General features: G+C 43.4%; 1 protein-coding gene across 1 annotated transcript in view; it reads left to right on the top strand.

Moving 5' to 3' along the window:
- The window catches only part of ITSN2 (intersectin 2), a 3295579-nt gene that overhangs the window by 2018441 nt on the left and 1250243 nt on the right, over positions 1–26895 (top strand). Inside the window, exon 24 of the mRNA XM_044063555.1 lies at positions 1057–1178. Within this exon, the coding sequence (XP_043919490.1) occupies positions 1057–1178 (122 nt within the window). The remainder of the gene's footprint in view (positions 1–1056; positions 1179–26895) is intronic.

The raw sequence follows: 26895 nt of genomic DNA, 5'->3' as shown, positions 1-26895 counted from the left end.
AGAGTTTTACATTTGGCTTTATACATGAATTTACTCACTGAGGTGTTCTCTGATGCGTAGGATTCCAAAATCTTGTTTTGTTATGGTCTTTTGGAAGTGGGACATTTGAAGGGTTCCTGGTTGATGTTTCCTGGCCACAGACTTGCTAAAGAGAACAAGCAGTCACCTGCAGGCCACCATGCCTTACTATATAATTTGATCTATGAGGTGATCTTTGGTGAATGCAAGTTACCTTTGCATTGTTCCCATATGTTTGGCAGCTTCAACATTTAGTGGCTTCTGCTGGAGTTCCATTGTAATTCAAGGAAGCACTGAAGTATACTTGTGCATTGTAGTGAAGTATACTTGTGCATTGTAGTGTCAGATCTTAATTTTTGTAAGGAATGTGCCTGCTGAATGGCAGTTATTGGTGACTCAGGGGTTAGGCATCCTCTCCTAGTACAGGGTGTGATGTCATGACATGCGCCAGTGAAAGGCACACTTAGATATAAATGCAGTAGCTTCATTGGAAAAAAAATGGCCAAATTGAGAGGGGAACAATGAAGCTACTGTAGATCTATCCAGGAGGACCACCTCATCAGAGCAGATATATATGGAAACACATTTAGCATCTATAGTGCTTCTAGGTTTATAGAGGACTTCTTGGTCTGCAGGGCAACTAGCCCCCTTCCTTCTAGAATCTAAGGATCTGTGAGCAGCTTTTTTTTTCTTTTTATTTTAAATGCTGTTAAACTAATGCTAAGTAAGGAAGAAACATATCTATTTTATTTTGTTAGCTTAGAGAACGGGCCTACACACCCATTCCCGATTACTTTTATGACATCATCGATAAGAGTGCCAGTCACTAGTGTGTGAAGATGGACTCTCAAAACAGTGCTGAAGCTGTGAATGAGGAGTTCCATTTGCAGGCAGAAGTAAGGCTCTGCACAAGCTAAAGCTGTTGATGCAGATGAAGATCTGGAAAAATGTAAAATTCTAGACTGCTAACTTTTTTTTTTTTTTGCAGCTTTTTGAAAAAAAAAGTTGATTTTTTTTATTTAATCTTTTTTGTTACAGAAATTGCTCAAGTCACATCATCTTATACTGCAACTGGCTCTGAGCAACTCAGCCTGGCTCCAGGACAGCTCATATTAATTTTGAAGAAGAACCCCAGTGGATGGTGGCAGGGTGAACTTCAGGTAATTGGTTAGTTGTGTGGTGAGAGGTATGGCCTGTTCACTTAACATTTTACAAGTCATTAATAATATAAAGATCCACAGTACTGTATTATGTGAAGGACTATTCGGAATGATTACTATGTTTTAGGTTCTGCTGATTTTGAGTGAATGATAGAGCAACAGATGACCTTTAGAAGTTGTTTGGTTTGCATTTGTACATTGTTGATTAAAGTTTGTTTAGTATTTGGCATTATGCAAGTTGCCTGGTGTCAGATGATTTTAGGTTGTTCACCTACATTTGCACCAAAAATATCCTGTGGGATCTTCCTACATATGCAAGAACAGTGCTGCATTTATGCACGATTTAAAGGGATAACATTGGTATGTTGCCATTTCAGCAAGAGGAAATGTGCAAAATAAAATTCCATGTCACTTACAAAGACTGAGATCTGGAGCTTTACTTTTACAGTCCTTTGAAATCAAGTTGTCATCTTTAGATTCAATGCAGGTACAAGTCAGGCTTAATAATCAATAGAAAGGTCAGATGTAAGACCTCTTGTTATTTTTTCTGAATGCATATTGAAATATAGTTAAAGGCATACAATTTATTACTCAAAATAATCTTGTTGCATATGTGCCAACAGTATGGCTTGTGCATTTGGAGTTTGGTCTGGAGCAATGTAATATTTGTGTAGACCTTCAAAGTGTATAATATTGAATGCTTTCTTGTGACATACTTCAAAAGTTGTCTTGTGTTAGTGTGAAAATCTGTGCTTCTTTCTGTTTTGAAAAATTGTCAAAAGTGCATGTTCTTCACAGTAACATACATATGTTTGCATGCACAATGTGTGTTTTGTACAAGTAGAAAGCCTGTTTCCAGCAAGTTAAGCTGTCAGGTTTTGCTGCAAATGTTTTTTTTCTTCTTACATTCCCTACCATCAGGTGGGATACACAACTTTTGACTGAGGTCTCATCTGCCTGGGTTGGTGATAGCTCAGATGGATGTAAACAGTAGATTTTGTTGAAAAACCTCAAAACTCATAAAGTATATTTTTATGCTACTTTCAGTACATTAACTAGCATATGTTGATTTAAATGTTTAATCATTGTTGTGAAATACTAATTGCAGCAACAAAGGATTTATTTTTTCCAGAGCTCATTCTTAGTTATCTTTTTGTTGAGTGTGTATTCATCAGGCATAGACAGTGTTTTTTTATCTGTCAGGGCTGATGTTTGCCTTTGGTTCAAAATTGATTGCAAAATGATGTTGAGTTATGCTGCTTACAGACTGATTGATTCTTTGGTGTCTGCTATGTGTTTTTCAGTATCAGCTATGTATTCTTTACGTGTCCCAAAATGCACTGTGTTCATCATCTTTTTAACAGTTGACTAATTTCAAGCTATGAGAGCAAAAGGTTTATGGTATCTTTTGAAATGTTGCTTCTAGGATTTTTGCAGTAGTGAGTGTGCATTTCAGTGCATAGAATACCATGAAATTGGACTTAAAGTACAGTTGCATACACTTACCATAAATGTAGATGTTCGAGTGTATTCACTGTTGCAGTCATCACTTCCACACATTACCAACGCCTAACGGTTGGCCAGATCTTCCCCCAAATCAGTGGGCAGAGGCTCAAAAGCAAATACTCTCTCTTTTAAACATAAAGGCTATTCAAACTGTACCAGAAGAGGAAAAAGGACAAGGTTTCTACTCAAGACATTTCCTGGTACCCAGAAAAGACAATTCATGGCATCCTATCCTGGACCTGTCTACTCTAAAGACCTTTTTGGTGATTCCAAAATTCAAGATGCTGACTCTTCACCATTTGCTTCCTGTGCTAGGAAAAGATGCCTGGATGGCAACACTTTATTTAAAGGAAGCATACCTGCACATCCCAATCAGGGAATCTTGCAGAAGATACCTACGCTTTAAAGCAGGCTACAATCACTACCAGTTCTCTCCACAGCCCTTTGGCTTATCTACTGCACCCAGGGTATTCACAAAGTGCCTAGCCCCAGTCATTGCATTTTGCAGGCAAAAAAATATTCAAATATACCCATCCCTGGACGATTGTCTAATTCGGGCAGAAAGCCAGGACTTACTTTTGAATCCATCTGGCTTTTGTACAAAGAGTGCTAACTTGTCTGGGGTACACTATAAACGAAAAGAAATCACACCTGGTACCCTGTCAACAAATTATATTCCTGGGAGCAAGCTTGAATACAACTTCCCAGGTGGCTTTCCTCACGCCAGAGAAACAAATTCATCTGACATCCTACTTCAAACTAGTGGCCATGAAAACCCTGTTATCTGCAAGGCAAATATTGCAAGCCTTGGGATTCATGGCCTCCTGCATTCTTCTAATTCCATATGCAAGACTGCATATGAGGAAACTACAATGGTATTTAAAAAGCCTATGGTGTCAACATTCTCAGGATGCCTGAATTAGACAATTGTCCAGGCATGTGGGTGTATTTGATTATTTCTTTGCCTGCAAAATGCAATGACTGCGGCTAGGCACTTTGGCTTATCTACTGCGCCCAGAGTATTCACAAAGGGCAGTGCAAAGAACTGGTAGTGATTGTAGCCAGCTTTGAAGCGTAGGTATCTTCTGCAAGATTCTCTGATTGGGATGTGCAGGTATGCTTCCTTTAAATCGAGTGTTGCCATCCAGGCATCTTTTCCTAGCATAGGAAGCAACTGGTGAAGAGTCAGCATCTTGAATTTTAGAATCAACAAAAAGGTGTTTAAAGTAGACCGGTCCAAGATAGGACGTCATGAATTGTCTTTTCTGGGTACCAGGAAAAGTCTTGAGTAGAAACCTTGTCCTTTTTCCTCTTCTGGTACAGTTTGAATAGCCTTTATGTTTAAAAGAGAGAGTATTTGCTTTTGAGCCTTTGCCCACTGATTTGGGGGTAGATCTGGCCAACTGTTGGGAGTTGGTAATATGTGGAAATGATGACTGCAACAGTAAAACACGAAGAACATCATTGCAGTACATGTTGCACCATGATGACTGTCCAGCATCGGCAAAAAATACTAACTAGTTAAGTGCTTCAGTAGCATGAGACAGTGTTAACAATTGTTAAGCACTTTCTGAGAGCTGTTAAGATCAGGTCTTGCACTATTCACTAAGAAATGACAGAGCCATCCAGCAAACTACAGCAACAGAACTCCAAAAGCATCTTTGTTTCTGCCTGCAGTCTATCCCTCACTTGATATCAAAATGTTGCAGTGATATGTGTTACTATCCATTTGACATCACTAGCTAGGTGCTTTACCAGCTTTGAAAGCCAGCAAAACACTTTGCACTTTTTTCCTACCGTAACGATTAGTACTTGGAGGAGATAAAGCTTCATGCACTGTAAATAATTTCAAGAGGGTCTCTGATAATAAACTAGTATTATGTATTCTCAACGTGGAGATTCACCTCTCAGGCTTTGCTGTCAAGGTGACTTTCTTGACATCCAAGTCTGAAATGCATAACGTGGTTATGTTCGGAGACCCGCTCGTAATCCTCTGTGTAGTCATTTAGAAGGCACTGCCTGTCCATGTCCCTGATTCAAACCCTAACTCTTTCATTAGCACACCTTATCCTCTCCTTTCTTGTCTCAGTGTACATTCATGTTCCCAAGCACTCTGTTGGCACTTCATCTTATTCCACTTGCTCCTGTTTCCAATTAATACCTCTCATTACTGTTTCCACCAATCACCATCCTAGATGTTCATTGTGTTTCACTGTTGCAGTCATTACTCTTGGGTTATCCTGCTGGCAGGCTACCCTCAGTCAGCCAGAATTCCAAAGTCTAGGTCCAGCGTCAGTTGCTGTCGCCTCTTCTCTGACGTCAGTGTGCCAGGGGTATAAAACATGCAGCCAACGCCATTTTCTTCAGTCTTTCTTGCCGCGCGGTGCCCGAAGCAAAAGCAGTTCGCAAGTGCCAGTCGGCAGACTCCTGAGATTTTCAAATCCGAATTTCAGAACCGAAGTCTTCATTAACGCTAAGTACCCCGTTAGGGAAACGTTTTTCTTGCTCCAGACTGGTGTCAGAAAAAGTTAACAATTGTATTTCTTGTGGAAAGCAAATACCTCATAAGGATTTTTACTCTTACTGTATCCCTTGCCTAGGCCCTGATCACAACGTTGCTAGCTGTCGGTTTTGTGCTAGATTTAACCAACGCACTATTAAGCGTCGGTTTGATTTTGCATTTCATTACTTTGGCCGAAGATTTAATTATATAATGCCATCGGACCAGCCGACAACCGGAGTTTACAAAAAACGCAAGGACAAGGAGAAGGATAGGCATCCGAGGTCCAAAACCGATGACGAGGCCTCTGCTAGGCCAGTCGCCGGTTCTCAGCGAGGTGCTTTTGCAGCCCCTGGCGCTTGCTACCTCAGAGCCACAGGCCACTTTCGACTCCCACGTGGAGTCGACTGGGCCTCTGGATACTCAAGGTATTGGACACTTGGAAAACATTCCCTCAGATGGGTCTGGAGCCGCTGAGCAGGCATCGGCTTCTGAGGGTGTCTTCAGACCTACACAACTATATATTAAGCCATCTTCAGCTTCAAAGACTAAAGCAGCTCTAAAGACAAAGAAACAAGTACAGCATTCTCCTGCTCAGACTACCATGCCTAAAAAACAGATGCTCAAAATGGCCGAACACCTAATTACTTTGATCAGGGGCTCCCATCCCCCTCCTGATAAGAGGCCTCGGCAAGAGACAGAGTATTATTCTTCTGATCAGGTTTCTATTTCCTCTGATTCCTCTTCTGAACAGGATCATTCCATGCTTCCCTATGAGGATTCTGATGCTGATGAATCCATTCCTTCAGCCTCTCCTCCTGAGGATTATTCTTTTGGGGAAACCCTGCATACCATGAGGGAGCATTTCCACTGGGAGTGCCAAGATTATTCTGAATCTAAGAAAAGGCTCAGAGACTTTCTGCTACTTCCTCAGCACAGACCCCTTGCTATTCCACCTGTTTTAGACATTGTGGATGATGTATTTTCAGAGTCCGACCTGTCCCCTGATTCTTTACCCCCTGCACCTGCTAAGCCAGACAGATACTACAGGGTTCCGGATTCTCATAAATTCCTATATAAAAACCCTGCTGCTGATCCAGAAACTATATCTCAGGGTCCCAAAGGGGTTAAAGCCTCCACTGCAAAAAACCCTGTCCCCTCTGATAGGGATTCTAGGGCTGTAGACAGATGGGGGAAAAAAGTATACACTTCTGCTACCTTGGTTTTTAGAGCTTTAAATTGTCCGTTTCATATGCTTAAATATCAGCAATATTTAATGTCACTGCTTAAACAGAAATTGTTGACAAATACTGAATGTTCAGAGAACAAGGAATTGCAGGATTTATTGCATGCAGCTGAACAAGTGGGAAAGCATACTTTGCAATGTGGTTATGAGTCACTGGAGACCTCGTGCAGGGCCGCTGTCACAGGTTCTGTTATTAGAAGGCATGCTTGGTTAAAGGAACAGAATCTGCCTGATCATGTTAAAGCAAAATTATTAGATGCACCATTGCAGCATGATACTTTGTTTGGTACTAAAGCAGAAGAGGTTTTGAAAAAAATGGAGGATAAAGCAAAATCCATGCAGACAGTCAAGGATTTCTTACAGGTACAGCCACCCAGGTTTAGCAGGAACTGGCCTTCAAAAAATTGGTCCTTTCCTGTGTCAGACAGACCACAAAGAGGCAGATACAGGTGTCCCAGAGGCAGATCTCAGCCCCAAGGCTCAAGCTACTGCCCATGCTGGGCAAGAAGGCTTGGCTCGTAACTTTGGACCTAAAAGAGACATACCTGCATGTCCCAATCAGACAATCTTTCTGAAGATACCTCAGATTCATAGCTGGCTCAATGCATTACAAATTCTCTGCCCTGCTCTTTGGCTTATCTACTGCGCCCAGGGTCTTCACAAAATGCCTGGCACCAGTAATTGTATTTTGCAGACAGAGGAATTCAAATATATCCCTACTTGGACGACTGCCTAATTCAAGCAGAGAACAAAGACATTCTTCTAAAGCATCTGGCGTTTGTAAAATGATTACTAACTGGCCTAGGGTACACAGTAAATGAAAAGAAATCAAAACTAGTGCCCTCTCAAGAGATAATATTCCTGGGTGCAAGCTTAAATACAACTGCCCGGATGGCTTATCTCACGCCAGACAAACAAAAACAACTGACTTCTTACTTCAAGAAATTGGCAACAAAAACCCACTTACCTGCAAGGAAAATCCTGCAGGCCCTGAGTTTCATGGCATCCTGCATTCTACTAATTCCGTATGCCAGACTGCATATGAGGAAACTACAATGGTATCTAAAAAGTGTTTGGACTTCGCATTGCCACAGCCTGGAGACAGTAATTGCACTCATTCCCTGCCTGCAACAGGAGTTTCGATGGTGGGCAGAAGCCTGCCTCCACAACAAGGGTCTGCCATTCAGTTTACCCACAGCCAGACAGACACTGACAACGGATGCATCAGATTTTGCCTGGGGGGGGCCATATGGCAGGAAAATGTATTCAGGGCACATGGCCTGCAAACCAGATGCATCTTCACATCAATCAAAAAAAGATGCTAGCTATTCAAAATGCCCTGACAGCTTTCAAGGACCTGCTTCATCCAGGACAACTACTGATAAAGACAGACAATACTATGGTCATGTGGTACATAAACAAGCAGGGAGGTACACATTCCTACCTTCTCTGCAGGCAAGCAATGACCTTATGAGACACAGCACTGGCTTTTCAAATTCACCTACAAGCACAACTCCTGCCAGGAAAAACAAATACTCTGGCAGACGAACTAAGCAGAAACCTCATGGACCCCCACGAATGGAAACTGGATCCACAAGTCTTCAGCATGGTAATAAGGAAATGGGGATGCCCAGACATAGATCTATTTGCCTCTCCTCACAACTGCCAATTGCAGAGATTTTGCACAAGGATTTATCACAAACAAGCGTGGAAAGTGGACGCCCTATCCTTCAGCTGGAAAAATCTAACAGTATATGCCTTTCCTCCACTGCCTCTCCTTCCCAGGGTACTCCTAAAGGTCAGACGAGAAGCCAAAAATGATACTGATTGCACCAGACTGGCCACGCCAGCACTGGTACGCAGTCCTAAAGAGCTTGTCTCAAGGTCCAGCATGGATTTTGCCTCAAACTTCTCACTTGCTGACCCAACAAAACAATCCGATCCTGCACAGCCAACTCAGGACCGTAAATCTGGCAGCATGGCGGATAATGTAACCATTCAGAACACTCCTCTTTCAAAAGCTGTTATGGATGTTATCTTGGAGGCCAGGAGGGCCAGTACCAGAAAATCTTATGCAGAAAAATGGAAGAGATTCTGTGCTTGGAACCAGGAACAAGGCATTGACACGTGTGTACCAAATATACCTCAGATTTTACAATACCTAACTGAGATGCTGAACAAAGGCCTTTCTTTCTCATCAATTAAGATTCATGCCTCTGCCATTTCAGCCCATTACAATACGGAACCACCTATCTTTTCTCATCCTTTAATAAGGCAGTACCTCAGAGGGGCCAAAAACATTAGACCTCCAAGGAGAGCACCAATTCCGGCCTGGGACCTAAATTATGTTTTGGAAAAACTCACACTGCCTCCTTTCAAGCCAGCTTCAACAGCAGGTATAAAATTGTTATCCTGGAAAACAGCTCTACTCCTAGCAATAACCTCTGCAAGGTGAGTCTCAGAGTTAAAAGCACTCATGGCTGTGGAACCTTTTATCATATTTCATCCAGACAGGGTTTCTCTGAGGATAAACCCTACATTCATGCCTAAGGTGGTATCCAGTGTGGCCCTCAGCCAAACCATTCACTTGCCTACCTTTTATCCAAATCCACAGAACAAGGGTGAGCAAATTCTGAATTATTTGGACATACACAGGCAGTTGCGTTTCTACTTGGACAAAACTAAAGCTTTCAGAAAAACTGAGCAACTTTTAGTGTCATATGCTGTGGGATCACAAGGAAAGGCTATCTCAAAACAGACTATTTCTAAATGGATAGGCCATTGCATCCATCTCTGCTATTTTCAACATGGCAAATCAGTGCCTAAGGGCATCAGGCCTCATTCCACCAGAGCAGCAGCCACTTCAGCAGCCTTCCTCAGAAGGGTACCAACCAAAGATATCTTAGAGGCTGCAACTTGGAGTTCAATGCACACTTTCACAAAGCACTACCACTTACCTCTTTACTCTAAGTCCAGAGCAGGCTTTGCCACGACAGTCCTGCAGGGCCTCATAGCCTCTCCTAATCCTACTTAGCCCAGCCACCCATCCTCAGCTTTGGGATTCAACCTAAGAGTAATGACTGCAACAGTGAAACACGATGAACATAGTACAGTTGTGTACCTACCATAAATGTAGATGTTCGAGTGTATTCACTGTTGCAGTCCAGGTTACCCACCCACCATCCCCCCTTCGCTTTGCTGGGACTTTTCTGCATTTCTCTATCCTATACGACCTATTTGGTGTATTTGCTTGTAGATAAAGGGAATATTATTTTTGTGCATGCAATTTTATTGGCATATTTTTTCAGCCTACCAATTTGGGGGGCACCTGACATCTGGGGCAAGAAAAACTGAAGAAAATGGCGTCTGCTGCATGTTTTATACCCCTGGCGCACTGACGTCAGAGAAGAGGCGACAGCAACCGACGCCGGACCTAGACTTTGGAATTCTGGCCGACTGAGGGTAGCCTGCCAGCAGGATAACCCAAGAGTAATGACTGCAACAGTGAATACACTCGAACATCTACATTTATGGTAGGTACACAACTGTACTTTAATGTTGAATACTGTTTTAGTCTTGTACTTTTTGAACGTTGTATTTGTATTTTGTCTGTATGCACATATTTCTTTATTTTTGTACTTTTCATTACATTTGTTTTATTTATTTATACTTTGTTGACCAGGTTAGTCCCAGTTAGGTAGTATTCTCTCTACAGAGTAGACCCAATGTGGTGTTTGCACTACTGGAGGCCAGGGTGTCAGGGAACTTCCCCTACTCCTTTTGATAGCTAACATTAACTTAGGCAAGATCGGACCTCAGTTTAATGTCTTGTCTGAAGGATGGCACACTCAAGAGTGCAGTACCTCCCCTTATTTTTCACTGCAGTATCAGAAGACCGTAAACTTGGTATGGGAATAGAACACAGCTTTCTGAACCAAAGGTGTGTGTGCTACCTGTTGTACCACTGAATACTGCTTTATATATATAATTATACATTATCATGGGTGGCGCAGTGGTGCAGCGGTTAATGTTGTCGCCTCACAGCAAGAGGTTCTCTGGTTCGATTCTCGGCTGGGGTGCCTTCTGTGTGGAGTTTGCATGTTCTCCCTGCGTTCGCGTGGGTTTCCTCCGGGTACTCCAGTTTCCTCCCACATTCTAAAGACATGCTTCTGGAGCATTTCTCCCCGGGCCTCCGCTGAAAACAGGATCTGTGGAACCTAGTTGGACTTTCCCGGTCAACAAATGTTAAATAAATAAATAAATAAATTAGATTTTTTTTTACTTTTATTGAGTGATGTCCTAACTGAAATCACTGTTGCAGTTTTCCTAACACATGGATCATCTCTGCTGCATTCTGGCCAGGGTACTATAGCTTTACATTTCCAGTATCTTACGTCTGACCTCAGCTTTCAAGCGTAGGGTATATAGATTAATGGACAAGCATAATTCCTCAGACTGTCTCATTTCCAGCCCAATCACAGGTTGTGTATCCATTGGACTGATGGTTGTTGGTACCATATTTATGAATACTCTGATAAGTGTCCTATTGGGGAACCTTTCTCTGTATGTCTTACTGGTATTTCTTACCAGTATTAGATGTCTTCTTTGAGATGTAAGTTACCCATTGCCTGTTTTTTTGCTTAAGAGTGGAACACGACTACAGAGCTTGTTCCATCTGCCAGTCTTTTGAACTTAGGGCCTTGCAGTCCCATTTGTCCTCACTTAGCACTTTCTTGGAGACCCAGCATCTCAGATGCTTCACCCACTCCATGATGGCAATACTGTTCAACAGAAGGACCTCCAAAACTTAAAGGGCTTAAAAGGCCTAGGTTAAGGGCTCAGTCAGCTGTTTGTAACATCAGCATACCCACTGAGGTTTCAGAACCCATGGTACTTCTGATTCCTTCTCAGATGCTGTGTACTGAGACCCCATGGGAGGCCAGTATGACATTGGAGGCCTAGATGACAGCAAATTCCACAGACAGAGATGAGCTGTAAGTCATCATGTTGGAGGGCACAGTGGGGTATCCCTTAGATCCTAGTTAAGGAAGAGATCCCAGGTACATCAGGGAACTGAGCCACTGCATTTACTACAGGCTGATACTACACCAAAAAAAAGCTTAAGAAAGCTAAACATGTTGCATTCCCTTGACCCTCATCCTTCCTCTTCTTGAGAGAAGGAATGAATGGATATCTCTCAAGTTTGGTTTAAGGCCATTTAAGATGTTCTTAGTGTTTCACTGATGTCCTTCAAGGATGCATCTGCAGTCTTTACAAATGGGTTGTCCTGTCGTCAGGCAGCCCTTCGGTCGGCCGGATTCCAAAGTCTGGGTCTGGCTTCGGCTGGTGTCGCACTTCACCCGACGTCATTGCGGCAGTTCTTCGGGTATAAAGGCATCAGCCGACGCCATTTTCCTCAGTCTTTCTTGCCGCGTGGCGCCCGAAGCAGAAGCTGTTCGCAAGTGCCGGTCGGTCAGATCCAGAGATTACTACTACCGAATACTACTTCAAAGACTTCTATAAAGCTAAGTACCCCGTTGGGGACTCTTTCTTGCCTCAGCCGATGTCAGAGAAAGTTAATAACTGTTTATCTTGTGGGAAACAAATACCTCATAAAGATTTCCACTCCTATTGCATACATTGTTTAGGCCCAGACCACGACGTAGCAGCTTGTCTAGCCTGTGCTTCTTTTAACCGGCGGACGCTTAGACGTCGCTCAGACTTTGCTGAACAGATTTTCGGCTCCGAATTTGCCTACATTATGCCGTCGGATCCTCCGACTACGCAAATAACCAAAAAGCGCAAAGAAAAGGACCGACACTTGCGGTCTGCGGTTTCGGCCGAAACCGCGGTTAAGCAAACCACGAGTGTCTCGGTTTCGGCCGAAACCGAGCAAGCGGTTCTTTCTTCAGCCGATAACTTGCCTTCTACCGAGGCCTCTTCTATCCTGGTAGAAACGGCTTCTGAAATCCAACCTTCTGTTGCGATTTCACAGGATTTGTCAGACACCATTCCCCTAGATATTTCTACCCCTGCACGTGGAGCTGCTAGGCCTCCTCCAGCTATGTCTATTAAGGCCTTTTCCAGGGCTAAAGCAGCCAAAGCTTCAAAACCTGGGCCTGCCAAGCCCCCCTCTCACAGGCCCAGCACCAGCTCCCATATGCTTTCTTTGGCAGAGGATCTCATCTCTTTAATTCGTGGATCCCAGCCTCATCCAGACAGGGCCTCTCCCTCCTCCAGAAAAGAGGCCTAGAGCTGAGCCCCCTGAGCCAGTAGCCACAGATGATTCCTCTGATGACTCAGAACATACAGACCCTCCTGAGGCTTCTTATTCTCCTTACGAAGACTCTGATGCTGAGGAGTCCATCCCTTCAGCCTCTCCTCCTGAGGAATTTTCCTTTGGGGAAACCTTGCATGCTATGAGGGAACAATTTCAGTGGCAGGGCCAAGATTTCTCAGACTCTAGAAAAGGCTTAGGACCTTTCTACACTTGCCACAGCATAGGCCTTTAGCTATACCTCCAGTTCTATCTGTTGTTGATGATGCATTTAATGATGCTTGCACTACTCCTGATACTTTACCTCCGGCTCCTGCTAAGCCCGATAGGTACTACAGGGTCCCGGACACTCATCACCACTTATATAAGGCCCTTTTGCAGATCCAGAGACTATCGCCCAGGGCCCTAAAGCTGTAGCAGCTACTTCTTCTAAAAACCCCCTCCCCTCTGAAAGGGAATCCAGGTCCTTAGAGAGATGGGGTAAAAAAGTTTACACCTCTGCTACTTTGTCAGCTAGAGCTTTGAACTGCCAATTTCATATGATTCAATATCAAGAGTTTATGCTTGACCAGTTGACTAAAAAACTGTCCTCTGAAGAATCTATAGATAAAAAGTATGTTCAAGAAATGTTACATAACATACAGCAGGTTAGTAACCATTCTTTAAAATGTGGCTATGATGCACTAGAGGCTTCCTTTAGATCAGCCATGACTGGCACAGTTATCAGGTGGCATGCATGGTTGAAAGAACAGGCATTACCAGACCATGTCAAATCTAAGCTTTTGGATGCACCTATGGACAAGGTCAATTTATTTGGTGCCCCCGCACAGCAGGTACTAAAAAAGATGGAAGAGAAAGCAAAATCTGTGCAAACAGTAAAAGATTTCTTACAAGTTCAACCTCCAAGGTTTAGCAGGAATTGGCCCGCCAAGAATTGGTCCTTTCCGGACTCCTCTAAGGCACAAAGAGGCAGGAATAGGCTCTAGAGGCAGAAACCAATCCAGGGGTGCCTACAGGGGTCGCCAGTGGCAGGGTAACAATCAACGAGGCACGGATACAGCCACCACCACTACAACAACTCAATCACAGTGACTTGGCGGTGGCACCGCCTACCAGGGAACAACTAGAAGCACCCTTAGGCGGAAAGCTAAAATTATTTTCAAAAAACTGGCACTGCATTACAAGAGAAAAATGGATTTTGCAGACTATAGACAAAGGTTACAGGTTCCATTTCCATACACTACCAGGAAAGAGAGGAATGCCAAACCTACCACCTTCTCAAAGGGCAGAAGCTCTAAAACAAATATCTCAATTATTAAGAATGCGAGCTGTGGAAAAGGTACCATTTATGGAGCAAGGGAAGGGATTTTACTCCAGGCTCTTCCTGGTACCAAGAAAAGAAAACAAATGGAGGCCTATTCTAGACCTGTCCGCTTTAAACACATTCCTCATTGTTCCAAAATTCAAAATGCTGACCCTACAGCAGCTTCTTCCCATGGGGCAAGGAGTCTTGGCTGGTAACTCTAGATCTCAAGGAGGCATACCTGCACGTCCCCATAAGACCAATTTGCAGAAGATACCTCAGATTTCTTGCAGGATCAGAGCATTATCAATTCTCAGCATTGCCCTTTGGCTTATCTACTGCGCCCAGAGTGTTCACAAAATGTCTGGCATCAGTAATCGCTCATTGCAGACTTCAGGGAATTCAAATCTATCCCTACCTGGACGACTGCCTGATACAAGCGGACAACAAAAACAAATTAACAGAAGACTTACAAAGAGTCATCTACCTGCTACAAGCCCTGGGATATACAGTCAATACAAAAAAGTCAAGGCTGATTCCATCCCAAATAATAACCTTTCTGGGTGCAGAACTGGACACATCAAAACAAATGGCATTTCTAACTGCAGAAAAGAAAGAGCAACTTCCTCTCTACTTCTTGGCATTAACAAAGCAGAGCCATCTAACTGCAAGAAAAGTGCTACAAGCTCTAGGCTTCATGGCATCCTGCATAATTATGGTCCCTCATGCCAGGCTTCATATGAGAAAGCTACAGTGGTACCTAAAAAATTTGTGGTCTCAGCACAAGCACAGCCTAGAAACCAAAATTCCAATGATCCCATGCCTGAAGCAAGAGTTCTTATGGTGTGCTCAGGCCTGTCAATCAAACACAGGACTGCCCTTCTGCAAAAGTCAACCAAGACAGACTATCACGACAGATGCCTCAGACCTCGGTTGGGGGGCACACATGATGGACAAGTGCATTCAAGGCCTATGGACTCAACACCAGCTGCATCTGCACATAAATCTAAAAGAAATGATGGCAGTAAAATTGGCAATCCAGGCATTCAGACCTCTTCTCCAAGAAGGCCAGTTGATGATAAGGACAGACAACACCACAGTTATGTGGTACACCAACAAACAGGGAGGCACACACTCATACCCCCTATGCCGGCTGGCACTGGATCTATGGGATGTGGCTCTGAGCTACAACATTCAGTTACAGGCAATTTATGTACCAGGGAAGGAAAACATTCTAGCAGACATATTAAGCAGAACTACAACAGATGCCCACGAATGGATGCTGCATCCGGACATTTTCAAAACCATCACAAGAGAATGGGGATTACCACAAATAGACTTGTTTGCATCCCCATGCAAACACCAGTTGAAGAAATTCTGCACAAGGACTTACCACCCACTTGCTTGGAAGGTGGACTCCCTATCCTTCAGTTGGAAAAGCCTGACAGCATACGCATTCCCACCACTTCCTTTGATGCACAAGGTGCTTCTCAAGATCAAAGAGGAACGTCCGAGGATCATCCTGATAGCCCCAGACTGGCCAAGACAACATTGGTATCCACTGCTGAGGAGCATGTCCCGGGAATAAATATGGAAACTGCCCCTGATCCCATTACTGCTGACACAGAACAACTACAACATTCTGCATCCAAACCTAAAACTCTGCAGCTAACTGCCTGGAACATTACATAACAGCAATTAACCCAAATTTATCCCAAAGGGTTAAAGACATAATCCTGGAGGCTCGTAGACCTTCAACAAGAAAGAATTATGCAGCAAAATGGAAAAGATATCTCATCTGGAGTACTGCAAAGGGGCAAGATGTGACACTGGTGAACATAGCCAACATCCTGGAGTACTTGGCGGAGCTCTTCCATACAGGCCTGTCCTATTCCTCCATCAAGATACATGCATCAGCTATTTCAGCAGAATACAGCTTGAATCCTCCTGTCTTCTCGCATCCTCTGCTCAGACAGTTTCTGAGGGGAATTAAAATGTAAAACCTCCCAGGAAACCTCCATTGCCAGCATGGGACTTGAACTTTGTGCTAGAAAAGCTGACTCTACCTCCTTTCGAGCCAGCAGCTACAGCAGAATTGCAATACTTATCCTGGAAAACTGCTTTCCTGCTGGCAATAACTTCAGCAAGAAGGGTCTCTGAACTACAGGCATTAATGGCAGTACAACCCTTCCTGATCTTCCATCAAGATAGAGTGTCCTTGAGAACAAATCCTACATTCATGCCTAAGGTGGTATCCAGAGTCTCTTTAAATCAGGCTATCCACCTTCCTACATTCTTCCCCAATCCACAGAACAGGGGAGAAAAGCTCTTACATACATTGGATGTACACAGACAATTACGCTACTACCTGGACAGGACAAAAAACAATAGAAAAACTGACCAGCTTCTGGTAGCTTATGCAACAGGAAAAGAAGGAAAACCAATTTCTAAACAGACAATCTCCAAATGGATAGGAAATTGCATTAGATTTTGTTACTCCTACCATGGAAAGAAAACTCCAGAGAACATCAGGCCTCACTCCACAAGGGCCACAGCCACTACCACAGCTTTCTTACGAGGAGTGGCTACCAAGGACATTATAGAGGCTGCTACTTGGACCTCTGTGCATACATTTGCCAAGCATTATAACTTACCTCTATACTCTAGATCCCGTGCTGGTTTTGCCACTGCTGTTTTGCAAGGGAACCTGACTACACCATAATCTATTCTCATTTCCTCCTCCCCTAGTTTAGCTATGGTATTCTACCCATTTGTAAAGACTGCAGATGCATCCTTGAAGGACATAGTACAGTTTTGTACCTACCATAAATGTAGATGTCCGAGAGGAATGCATCTGCAGTCAGGATTACCCACCCTCCTTCCCCTCTGAGGTACTCCTAGGGTACTTACCAATATTCAGCTAGCTTGGGGGGGATCTATTATGGTGTATTTGTTTGTATATATGTACATACATGTTTATTTTGTGTGTTTGCTCTCTACTATTTGGAAACTTTGGCATTTATCCAAATTTAGCCAAACAAGAGGGCACCTGGCATCTGGGGCAAGAAACACTGAGGAAAATGGCGTCAGCTGATGCCTTTATACCCGAAGAACTGCCGCAATGACGTCGGGTGAAGTGCAACACCAGCCGAAGCCAGACCCAGACTTTGGAATCCGGCCGACCGAAGGGCTGCCTGACGACAGGACAACCCATTTGTAAAGACTGCAGATGCATTCCTCTCGGACATCTACATTTATGGTAGGTACAAAACTGTACTTTGCAGTCATTACATTTGGGTAATCTGCTGGCAGGTTGCCCTCAGTCGGACTGATTAACAAAGTCTTGGGTCCTGTGTCAGTTGCTGTCCCTTCTTCCATGACGTCAGGTCATCAGGGGTATAAAACATGCAGCCGACGCCATTACATCAGTCTTTCTTGCCGTGCGGTGCCCGAAGCAGAAGCAGTTCGCAAGTGCCAATCGTCCGACTCCTGAAATTTTCATTTTTGAGTTTCAGAACTGAAGTCTTCATCTTAAAGCTAAGTACCCCGTTGGGGAAATTTTTCCTTGCTCCTTACCGATGTCAGTAAAAGTTAATAATTGCATTACTTGTGGAAAGCAAATACCTCATAAAGATTTTCATTTGTACTGTATTCCTTGCCTAGGCCCTGACCACAATGTAGCTTGCTGTCGGTTTTGTGCTTTATTTAATCAGCGCACTATCCATCGTCGGTACATTTTTGCCTCTAAATATTTTGGTTCTCTGTTTAATTATCCAGAAATGACATTGATTAGCCATCCGACTAACGGAATTCTGAAAAAACGCGAAGAAAAAGACAGAGACAGGTCGTCGAGGTCCAAAACTGCCAACGACACTTCTCCTAAGCCAGTCGCCAGTTCGCCGGTACTCAGTGAGGTGCTTTTGCAGCCCCTGATACCCGCTACTTCTGACTCGCAGGCCTCTACTGACACCCATTTGGAGTCCGGTATGCTGAAAGATACTTCACCTATGGAACCCGCGGATGTCTCTACCTTTGGATGGGTCCGGAGCCGCTGTGCAGGCACCGGCTTCTGAGGGTGTATTCAGGCCTACAGACTTGCATATTAAACAGACTCCACCTTCTATTTTAAGGCCTAAATCTCGATCTGTGTCTAAAAAACTGATTCCCAGGCCACATGTTCAGGCCCCTATGCCTAAAAAACAAATGATCAAAAATGGCTGAAGATCTTATTAATCTAAACAGGGGTAGTCAACCCCCCCTTCTAAGAGGCCTAGGGCTGAGTTTGACTATGAATCTTCTGATCAGGACTCTGTTTCTTCTAATTTTTTCAATGACCTGGATTTGTCCATTCCTACTTATGAGGATTCTGATGCAGAGGATTCCATTCCCTCGCTTCCTCCCCTGAGGATTTTTCGTTTGGGGAAACTTTACATACCTTAAGGGAGCATTTCCACTGGGAGAGTCAGGAATTTTCTGAATCTAAAAAGAGGCTTAGGGATTTCCTTCTTCTACCTCAGCATAGGCCTTTGGCTATACCTCCTGTACTAGACATTGTTGATGATGTGTTTGCAGAATCCAGTATGGCCTCTGATTCCCTGCCTCCGGCTCCTAGTAAACCAGACAGATACTACAGGGTTCCTAAGTCCCACAAGTTCCTTTTCAAAAACCCTGTTGCAGATCCAGAAACCATTTCTCACGGACCCAAGGGCATTAAGGCTTCTACTGCTAAAAATCCTACCCCTTCTGATAAGAGACTCTAGGGCACTGGATAGATGGGGTAAAAAGGTTTATACTTCTGCAGCCTTGGCAATCAGGGCTTTAAGCTGCCAATTTCATATGTTAAAATATCAACAGCATATTATTGGACTGCTTAAACAGAAAATGATGTTGATTTTTGACTGTGTGGAAAATAAAGATTTACAGGATTTATTGCATTCTGCTGAGCATTGTGGCAACAGTGGTGCAGCGGTTAGTGTTGCCGCCTCACAGCAAGAAGTTCTCCGGTTCGATTCTCAGTTGGGGTGCCTTCTGTGCAGAGACTGCATGCCCTCCCTGTGGTCACGTGGGTTTCCTCCGGGTGCTCCGGTTTCCTCCCACATCCCAAAGACATGCAGTAGGTAGATTGGACACTCTAAATTGGCCCTAGGTGTGAGTGTGTGTGTGTGTGTGTGTGTGTGTGCCTTCTGTGGAAGATTGGGTGCTGGCTGGCAACTCGACACCGTAAAACTATACTGCCAATCATGAGCGGACAGATGATCCGCTGTGGCGACCCCTAACCGGGAAAAGCCGAAAGAAGAAGATTGCATTCTGCTGAACAAGTTGGAAAACATACTTTGCAATGTGGTTTTGATTCTTCAGAGGCCTCTTGCAGGGCTGCTGTTACTGGGTCTGTACTTAGAAGGCATGCTTGGCTTAAGGAGTAATCTCTGCCTGATCATGTTAAAGCAAAATTGTTCAATGCTCCTTTAAATCAGGATCGCCTGTTTGGCAATAAGGCTGAAGAAGTTCTAAAAAAGATGGAAGATAAAGCTAAATCTATGCAAACTGTAAACTATTTCTTACAAGTGCAACCTCCAAGATTTAGTAGGCACTGGCCTACTAAGAATTAGTCCTTTCCAACTCCTTCCAGATCCTCTCAAGCCAAACCCAGACACACCAAAAGCACCAGGTTTCAGTCCCAAGGGACTCTCGGAACTAAGCAGTGGGGGCCTCCACTTCCAAATCTGAAAATAACAAGACACCCCCCTATGGTAAACAGTCTCAATGACTTTCCTTTAAAATTACCAAGCACTTACCTTTTAGCCACCCCTTTGGGGGGAAAGATTGCTCTTCATGCACAAAACTGGGAACTCATAACCCAGGACAAATAGGTTTTAAATGTAGTGTCCCAGGGATACAAATTTCATTTCCACATGTTGCCAACACCAAACAGATGGTCAGACCTGCCCCCAAATCAGTGGGCAGAGGCTCAGAAACAAGTACTTTCCCTCTTAAACATGGGGGCTATTCAACCAGTACCAGAAGAGGAAAGGGGACAAGGTTTCTTTTCCAGGCTTTTCCTGGTACCTAGAAAAGACAAATCATGGCGTCCAATTCTGGACCTGTCTACTCTAAACACCTTTCTGGACCTTTCAAGATGCTGACTCTTCACCAGTTACTTCCTATGCTAGGCAAAGATACCTGGTTGGCAACTCTAGATTTAAAAGAAGCTTATCTGCGTATCCCAATCCGTGAATCTTGCAGAAGATACCTACGCTTCAAAGCAGGCTACTTGCATTATCAGTTCTCTGCACTTCCCTTTGGCTTGTCTACTGCGCCCAGGGTCTTCCCAAAGTGCCTGGCTCCAGTAATTGCATTTTGCAGGCAAAGAAATATTCAAATATATCCATACCTGGACGATTGTCTAATTCAGCCAGAAAACCTGGCCATACTTCTAAATCACCTGGCGTTTGTAAAAAGGGTTCTAATTTGTCTAGGGTACACCATAAATGAAAAGAAATCACAACTGGTACCCTCTCAATACATTACATTCCTGGGTGCAAGCTTTAATACAACTGCCCAGATGGCTTTCCTCACGGCAGAAAAGCAAATTCATTGTGTGACTTACTTCAAACAAGTGGCCACAAAAACCCTGCTATCTGCAAGACAAATACTGCAAGCCTTGGGGTTCATGGCCTCTTGCATTCTTCTAATTCCATATGCAAGACTGCATATGAGGAAACGTCAGTGGTACTTAAAAATTCTATGGAGTCAACATGGTCACAGCCTGGAAACAATAATTTCCTATCATACCTTGCCTACGACTGGAGTTCCTATGGTCGGCAGAGGCCTGCCACCAAAACAAGGGACTGCCATTCACACTACCCCCTGCCGCCCAAACCCTAACTACAGACGCATTAGACATTAGACTATGCATGGGGGGTTCACCTGGCAGGGAAGTGCATTCAGGGCAAATGGAACCCAAATGAAATGCACCTACATATCAATCAAAAAGAAATGCTAGCTGTACAGAATGCTCTGACAGCCTTCAAGGACTACATTAATCCAGGACAACTAATGGTAAAGATGGACAACACCACGGTTATGTGGTACATAAACAAGCAGGGGGGTACACATTCCTACCCCCTCTGCAGACTAGCCATGGCATTGTGGAACACAGTATTGAGCTACCAAGTGCAACTGCAAGCTCAATTCCTGCCAGGAAAACTGAATACACTGGCAGACGGACTAAGCAGAAATCTCATGGACCCACACGAGTGGAAACTGGAACCACGGATTTTCAACATGTTGACAAGCAAATGGGGGGAGCCCAGACATAGATCTATTTGCCTCCCCCCAGAACTACCAGTTGGAAAAATTTTGCACAAGGACTCCTCACGATAAAGCCTGGAAAGTAGATGCTCTGTCCTTCAGTTGGAAAAACCTATCAGTCTACGCCTTTCCCCTCTGCCTCTGCTCTCCAAAGTTCTACTAAAAGTCAAACAGGACAAACCAAAAATTATTTTGATTGCTCCAAACTGGTACCCACTCCTGCGCAGTGCATCACAAATATCTCCATGACACCTTCCTTGGACACCTTCCTTGCTGTCTCAGCAGGAGAACCAAATTCTGCACCCTCAGCTCCCAACATTGAACCTTGAAGCTTGGCTGATCATTTAAATTCACCCTTAGCATCCCTCAGCAAACCTGTGATGGATGTCATCTTGGAGGCAAGAAGATCTAGTACTAGAAAATCTTATGCTGACAAATGGAAAAGATTCTGTGCCTGGAACCAATCTTTAGGGATGAGCACAGCAGCACCCAATTTACCTCAGATTTTACAATACTTAACTGAGATGCTTCACAAGAGCCTGTCTTTTTCCTCTATTAAAATCCATGCTATTTCAGCTCACTATAACATAGAACCCACCCCTCTTTTCTCATCCCGTGCTCAAGCAACATCTCAGAGGGGCAATGAACTTGAGACTGCCTAGGAGAGCTCCTACCCCTGCCTGGGACCTTAACCTTGTTTTGGAAAAGCTCACTTTACCTCCTTTTGAGCCAGCTGCTACTGCAGACTTAAAATTTCTTTCTTGGAAAACAGCCTTCCCTTTAGCAATCACTTCAGCTAGAAAGATGTCTGAATTACAGGCCCTTGTGGCAGTGGAGCCTTTCATCATCTTTCATGCGAAGGGGATATCTCTGAGAACCAATCCATCCTTCATGCCCAAGGTGGTTTCCAGTGTGGCTCTTAACCAATCCATTCATTTGCCAACCTTCTACCCCAATCCACAGAACAAAGGGGAACGGATTTTGCATTCCTTGGACGTGCGCAGACAACTTCGATTCTACTTGGACAGAACTAAATTTCGAAGAAAATTTGAACAATTGCTAGTGGCATTTGCTGCTGGGGCAGAGGGGAAGGCTATTTCTAAACCAACCATTTATAAATGGATAAGCCATTGCATTCATTTTTGCTATAAGAACCATGGAAAACCTATCCCCAGGTGATCAGATCTCATTCCACCAGGGCTGCATCTACTTCTGCAGCCTTTCTCAGAGGTGTCCCTACCAGGGATAATCTAGAAGCTGCTACCTGGAGTTCAGTGCATACTTTCACCAAGCATTATCATTTACCAATTTTCTCTAAATCCAGAGCTGGCTTTGCCACTGCTGTCTTGCAGGGCCTTTTAGCTGGTCCTAATTCTGTATAAATCCATCCTCCCAACCATAGCTTTGGGAATCTACCCAAATGTAATGAAACATAGTACAGTTGTGTACACTTACCATAAATGTAGATGTTCGAGTGTATTCACTGTTGCAGTCCTGGTTACCCTCCCTCCAGCCCCCTGTTTTTCTCTTACTTTACCTCTATTTTCTTTTACTATGCTTAAAAGCCTTTTTGGTGTATTTGCTTTTGGTTGGAGGTATATTTTTGTGTTTTTTATTTTATTTGCTCCCCATTCGGGGGGGATCCTGACAATCTGGGGCAAGAAAAACTGATGTAATGGCATCGGCTGCATGTATTATACCCCTAATGACCTGACGTCATGGAAGAAGGGACAACAACCGACGCAGGGCCCAAGACTTTGTTAATCAGGCCGACTGAGGGCAACCTGTCAGCAGATTACCCAAATGTAATGACTGCAACAGTGAATACACTCGAAGATCTACATTTATGGTAAGTGTACACAACTGTACTTTCTGAAGCCTCCTTTCTTCTCCCCTCAGCCCTCCCTCATACCTCAAAAGATTGCTGTACATTAATCTTCCTCTGAAGGTGAGGAGGCTTCTGATTCTGACCATTGTCTTGCCTACTACTCTCAAATACATTCTCCTAACTAAATCCCTTTGAATGATGCGGACTGTATTTCACCTGATTATCCGTTAAAAGAAACTTCTTTTAGAGGGACAATATAAAATCTGATTAAGCACTTCAAGTGGAAGTCTAGGCAGATTTCAGAAATGCAGAAAAAATACTATAACCTTTTGGAAATAGGCACCCTAGCCCCTTCCCCTGCACTACCTGTTTCTGAATGCTTTTCAGTCCATTTCTGTTGCCTCTGACAGCCAACTTCTGATTCCCAAAAGACTAGACCGGCTTTATAAAGTCCCTGATGATAAGTTTTTGTTTAGAAATCTTGTGGTGGGCCCCTTCTGCAGTTTCCCTTTCATCTGATGAGCCTTCCAAACTCCTTCCAAATGCCAATGTGCTCTTTTCTGTCAAGGATAGCAGGATTATTGAAAGAAATGGCGGGGGGGTTCTTAAACAAAAGACCAGCACTGGTAGAGTTTTTAGTAGAATCTAGAACAGAAGCTGCAGTTAAGAAAGGAATAATTAGTAGAGCATATAAAATATTGCTTGATAACTAATAAGAATAAATCAGAGGAGGTTGGAAAAGATTGGGAAGAGAGATTGGATTAGTAATTCACAAAGAAAGTATGGGAGATATATGTATGTCACCCAAATATGCAGCAAAGTCTAGAAGATGTAGGTTCTTTGGTTGGAAGTGTTTACATAGGTATTTTTTATAGGTTCATAGGTTTATACTAGGCTATCTGCCCTAAGGCATTTATAAGCCTAGCCCAAATTTTTGTGGCTTATGCCACCCCTTATATGAAAAAATACTGTGCCCATTAGTTTGTTGTGCCTCTGTCCAGCAGTGACACAGAGATGATTCGGTAAACCTCGATCTCCCATCCACAGGTCTAGATTTCTCTTGAACAGAGTCAGCGAGGTGCTCTGCCTCACATGGACCGGGATTTTATTCCACAGCATAGGGAGTCTCTGAGTGATAAATTATCTATCCCTCCAGCACGTCCTATTTATATCCGTGCTAAGGTTTAAGTCGCTTGCTCTAGTGGTTTTGGTGGATTTGGATTTTTTGAGGTGGAGCATGTCCATTAATTCCGGGTTGGACATGGCCTTGTATGTCAGGCACATGTCACCTCTGAGCAGGCGGTATGCGACTGAATAGAGCTGGAGTTTCTTCAATCTGGCAGCATATGACAGATTTTGGAGTCCCTTTATCCTTTTGGTGAGGAACTTTGGGGTCTCTCCAATTGCTGCAGATGGGTGAGATACATCCCGAATGGGGCATTGTACTCGATCATTGGTCTGATAAGTGAAGAGTACAGGGAACAATGACCTCACTAGATCTGGATGTGAATCCTTCATGATCAGGTGGGCAATGTAGAAGGTCTTTCTAACCACTTTAGCAATGTGAGTGTCAAAGAAAGGCCACTGTCAACCTGGGTCCCCAGGTCCCTGATAACCTCTTCTGTGCTTAGTGGATTGCCACCTATATGGTAGCTTGGGGTTACCTTGTTTTTCCCGAAGGGTATGACTATACATTTTTGGCGTTTAACTTCAGGCCATGGCTCTGGCACCAGCTATCTGTTTCCGTGAGTCCCTTCTGAAGGATATCCGTGTCGATGCACTTTCCACTATGGCCCAGTTTGCAGTCGCCTGCAAACTTTGTCAGCCAAAGTCCTCCCATGCTGGCCTGTACTTCTGAGAAGTAGATGCCAAACAATAGGGGCCAAGGACCGAGCCCTGTGGGACACCACTTGTGACCGGCTTGGAGTCTGACACAGCGCCAGCAACTCTAACCCTGTGGGTTCTGTCCTTAAGCCAGTTTGCAACCCATCTTGTGACATATGGGTTTATATTTAAGCTGGTAAGTTTTTCTACAATACCCGAGTGGGGTATTGTGTCGAAAGCCTTTGCAAGGTCAAGGTAGGCTGTATGGACTGCCTTTCCCTCATCAATGGCCTTGGTGACTGTTTCGAAGAAGTCGACCAAGTTCAAAAGGCATGATCTTCCCTTGACAAAGCCAAACTGGGTCGGGTCCAATGTCTATATCCCAAATAGACTGCAAAGAAGGTTTCTGCAGGTAGACATCAAATGTTGTAGGTGTGATAGGGAAGAAAGCTGTAACTGGAAACATATTTTCTGGGAGTGTAATGAGTTGGCAAACTTTAAAGATTCCCTGCAGATTGCTATGATGGAGATACTGGGTGGGCGAATTGGTGTAACAAAGAAAATGATTTTTTTAAACACCTTTATTAAATTATTACTTGTGACATAGGCAGATTTACATGTATATAAAAGTAATAAAAGTAATCAAACTGTATTAAACAAGTTGAAGTTTACAAATGTTATACTTCACGTGTATTGCCATGTGCTATATAACCTAAGCAACATTACATAAATTATTCAGTTCCTGCCCCTTTTTTTTAAACAAAAAACATCTTTGTTAAATCATCGCTTATGACCCAAACAATCATGCATTTATCTAAATGAAAACAAACCACACTGACACAATCCTAGTTGCAAGCATTTAACATCACAAATCATACTGACACACTCCCAGTTGCAAATATTATGCATTACTTATAATCTACCCAATCATTTTCAGCCAAACATTACATAGGTCATTTAAGTCATGTCTTCTTTTAAACCTCATTCCTCCCCTGCATCTATTTTTCCCACAATTCCCATTTTTTCCTATGTAGTTTGCTCTTACCTTTTCTAAAGTTCTCAATTCCATTTGTTTTATCTCTGTTACTATGTTCACTACTTCTAGTATAGTTGGTTTAGATTTTGATTTCCATTTTCTAGTAATTGCTTTTTTTGGCAGCCACCATAATTAAGCACAGCATGACCTTACCCATGTCTAGGCAATTCCGATTCTGTATCATAGCTCAGAAAAATCATCTCCCTCATTAAGCCAATCTGTTCACCCAGCATCTGTGAGAGTGCATCCCATAGGGAATCCTTAAAGTGCACCAACTCGCCACACTCCCAGAAAATGTGTTCCCAATTACCACTCTGTTCCCCGTCATACCTCCAGCATTTGCTGTCTACCCGAGGAAGAATTCTCTAGAGTCTACTTGGGTATAAAAATATCTATGTAAACATTTCCAAGCAAAAATCTTAAACCTTCTAGATTTTTGTTGCATATTTGGGAGACATACATATATATCCCCCCATTGTTTCTTTGTGAATTGCTTATCCAGTCTCTCTTCCCAATCCTTTCTAACTTCCTCTGATTCTTATAGTTATCATGTAATATTTTATGTGCTCTACTAATTATTCCTTTTTTAATGGCAGCTTTTATTCTAGATTCTACTAAAAATTCTACCATAGCTAGACTTTCATTTAGGATCCCCCTATTTATTTCTCTTTGCATATACTCTGATATCAGTCCTTGATATGGAAGGCAGTCCTCTAACCTGCAGGCCAAATAAATTCTTGGAGTCTTCCCATTCTATCATCTTTTCCTCTCTAGTTATTTACTTCCCAGTACCTTGGTTCCTTTGCTAGTTTTTTTCAATAAATTCCAGCTCCCTCTTGTCTTTTGTCTGTATCCCTAATTGCAGTCATCCCTGTCTGCCAAATCT

The sequence above is a fragment of the Protopterus annectens genome, chromosome 2.part1, assembly GCF_019279795.1.
Source record: "Protopterus annectens isolate FY-2018-M chromosome 2.part1, PAN1.0, whole genome shotgun sequence".
Classification (NCBI taxonomy): Eukaryota; Metazoa; Chordata; order Ceratodontiformes; family Protopteridae; genus Protopterus; species Protopterus annectens.
Note: the sequence above shows the minus strand (reverse complement) of the source record. Positions and strands in the feature narration are given on the sequence as shown.